Raw genomic sequence first — 2,173 nt, forward strand, 5'->3', positions numbered from 1 at the left:
CAGCCAGGCTGCTTTCTCTTCCAGACGCTGCTATACGAGGGGGCAAGACAAAAAGCCAGGGAGATCGGCGTGGGAGGAAAGTCGGGTCCAGGAAGTCACTGAAACATCGCCTCTGGGGTCGCCCCTCTGGCCCAGCCCCGCTTCGTGTCCCAGGGGCTGAGATTCACTGGCCGCCTCTGGTCGCGTAGGTGGCACCTACAGCTGCGTCTAGGACTTGACATTGTGCAGGAACCATCTTGCAGAGTCCAGCCAGTTGGCAGCAGGTCCTGCGGGGCTCAGAGCATGGGGTGCAGCCGGTATAAAGGCCTGGGAAGCAGAAGAGCTTGTATTTGCTGCTGCGGCCCGTTATCCGACTTACGCTATTAAAAGAAAGAAGTACACCTCAACTAAAGTTAGATCTCGTGTTCTCTTTTAAAATACTTTCTAACATATAGGAAAGCCGTTGCTTTCCCTGTTCCGGCTTGTTGGACTAGCAGCCATTAGGAAATGTTATCTTTGGGCAGAAAGCCTGGCCACTTTTGCTCATATTGGCCTAGAGAGGCGGCTTTTCTTGCCCCGCTGTTATCCTTCCTTCCCCTCCCCCCACCCTCTACCCTCACACTGAGGACCAAGTGTTTAAGGAAGGACCACTTCTTCCTCGACTTCCCTCCCATTGCAAATACTAGAAAGCTCACCCCACATAACACGAAGGACCTTGGGTTGCCATGAGATATGAATTAATCCTGGGGAGGGACAGGATTGGGAGGGAGGAGGAGGTGGTTCACTCTTATCTTACAAAACAGCCTTGAAAACTTTCCCACACCAAGATTTGAGAACCAACCATGATAGTCCTTAACTTGGGGAGAATATGTGTTTTGTTTTGTTTTGTTTTGTGTGTTTGGACATTGGTTTTATTATTACAAGCTTCAGCTTTCTTCCTGAATGACAAGTTGTTAACACCTTCTTTACAAGTACGGTTCCCCTATTTCGAACAGAAGATACTCCAATGCTGATTAACACTTTAACTTAGGATGGCGGACGGACGTTCAAAACCAGAGAAGACAGTCCTATCTGTAAAACAAGAAATTCTTTCAACACATTGTTTGGTTCCATTTGTGCTTCTCTCAATGCAACTTAGCTGCTTCACAGTAAGGTGATGTCACCCATTATTTTCTTTAAAATCCACCATGAATAAGGAACTAAAATTTTAAAGACATAGAAAAAAAAATCAAGTAGATTCTGGCCTCCCTGGAAAAAAGCGAAGGAAATAAAGATGGAGTTATGACTTGCCTCTTAGATTCCATGAAAAAAACTTCTAGCTTTTCACCTTGTTCCACCCGGCCTTTATGATCACTAATCAAACATCCTTCTAACCTGGACCTTTCACCTTGTCCTCAATGAGGGTGCAGTCGAGACATTCTAAGGTTCTTGGGGAGTGAGCAACCATGACTTTAGCAACCTCTTTGGTTGATAAAGTTCCATGTCCAGGACCAGGCATTTAGCTGGGGAACTTGGGCCTGGGAGGCACCCCCTGCCTCAAAGCGACTTGGACCTGGGGTGTATTTGTGCCTCCATCAGCGACAATGCCAGATTCAGTGGTCAGCCAAGAAGAACAGGCTCTTAGTCTCTCCTCGGCCCTTTAGAATCTTTCACCAATGGCGCTTTTGTTTCCCAACCGTCATAGATACGCCTCAGACTGGTATTTTCTTGCCTTTTAAAAACAGGCCAAAAAAAAAAAAAATCACGCTCAAAGAATGATGTGCTTTAGAAAGGCAAATCTCCCATGGTAATATTATCAGAGCAAGATCAACTCGGACAGGGAATCTGGGGTGTTAGTTTGACAACACTGGGCACTGATCCTGTAAGCTTCTTGGTCCCTACAGGATAACATCATTTAGTACTGGAAGCATCTTAAAAGATTGAGACTTTTAAAAGGCTCACAGTAAGCTTTCTGTTAAACTAGAAGAGCAATATGAAGTCTTTTATTTACAAAGGATGTAAAATATTATGTCTAAGCTCATGAAAATTATTGCTTATATATATCTGAAGGCATAATTTTATAGATCTGTTATCGACTGATCACTGAATAACGAAGACAGGCCTTTGTGGCAGCTATGATTCACTTCCAGCACTTTACATCACCATCTTTTTTACAGAGGCTAAAATAATGGTCAAACACAGAGGTAGGCTAGTT

The 2,173-nt window shown here is 44.6% G+C and overlaps 1 protein-coding gene across 1 annotated transcript in view; it reads right to left on the reverse strand.

The window, feature by feature from the left end:
• KLHL42 (kelch like family member 42) overlaps positions 1–1,426 on the reverse strand; it is a 21,830-nt gene extending 20,404 nt beyond the window's left edge. Inside the window, exon 1 of the mRNA XM_006758930.1 lies at positions 1,367–1,426. Coding sequence (XP_006758993.1) covers positions 1,367–1,426 — 60 coding nt within the window. The remainder of the gene's footprint in view (positions 1–1,366) is intronic.
• Positions 1,427–2,173: the final 747 nt, after the last annotated feature.

Source organism: Myotis davidii, unplaced genomic scaffold, assembly GCF_000327345.1.
Source record: "Myotis davidii unplaced genomic scaffold, ASM32734v1 scaffold535, whole genome shotgun sequence".
NCBI lineage: Eukaryota > Metazoa > Chordata > Mammalia > Chiroptera > Vespertilionidae > Myotis > Myotis davidii.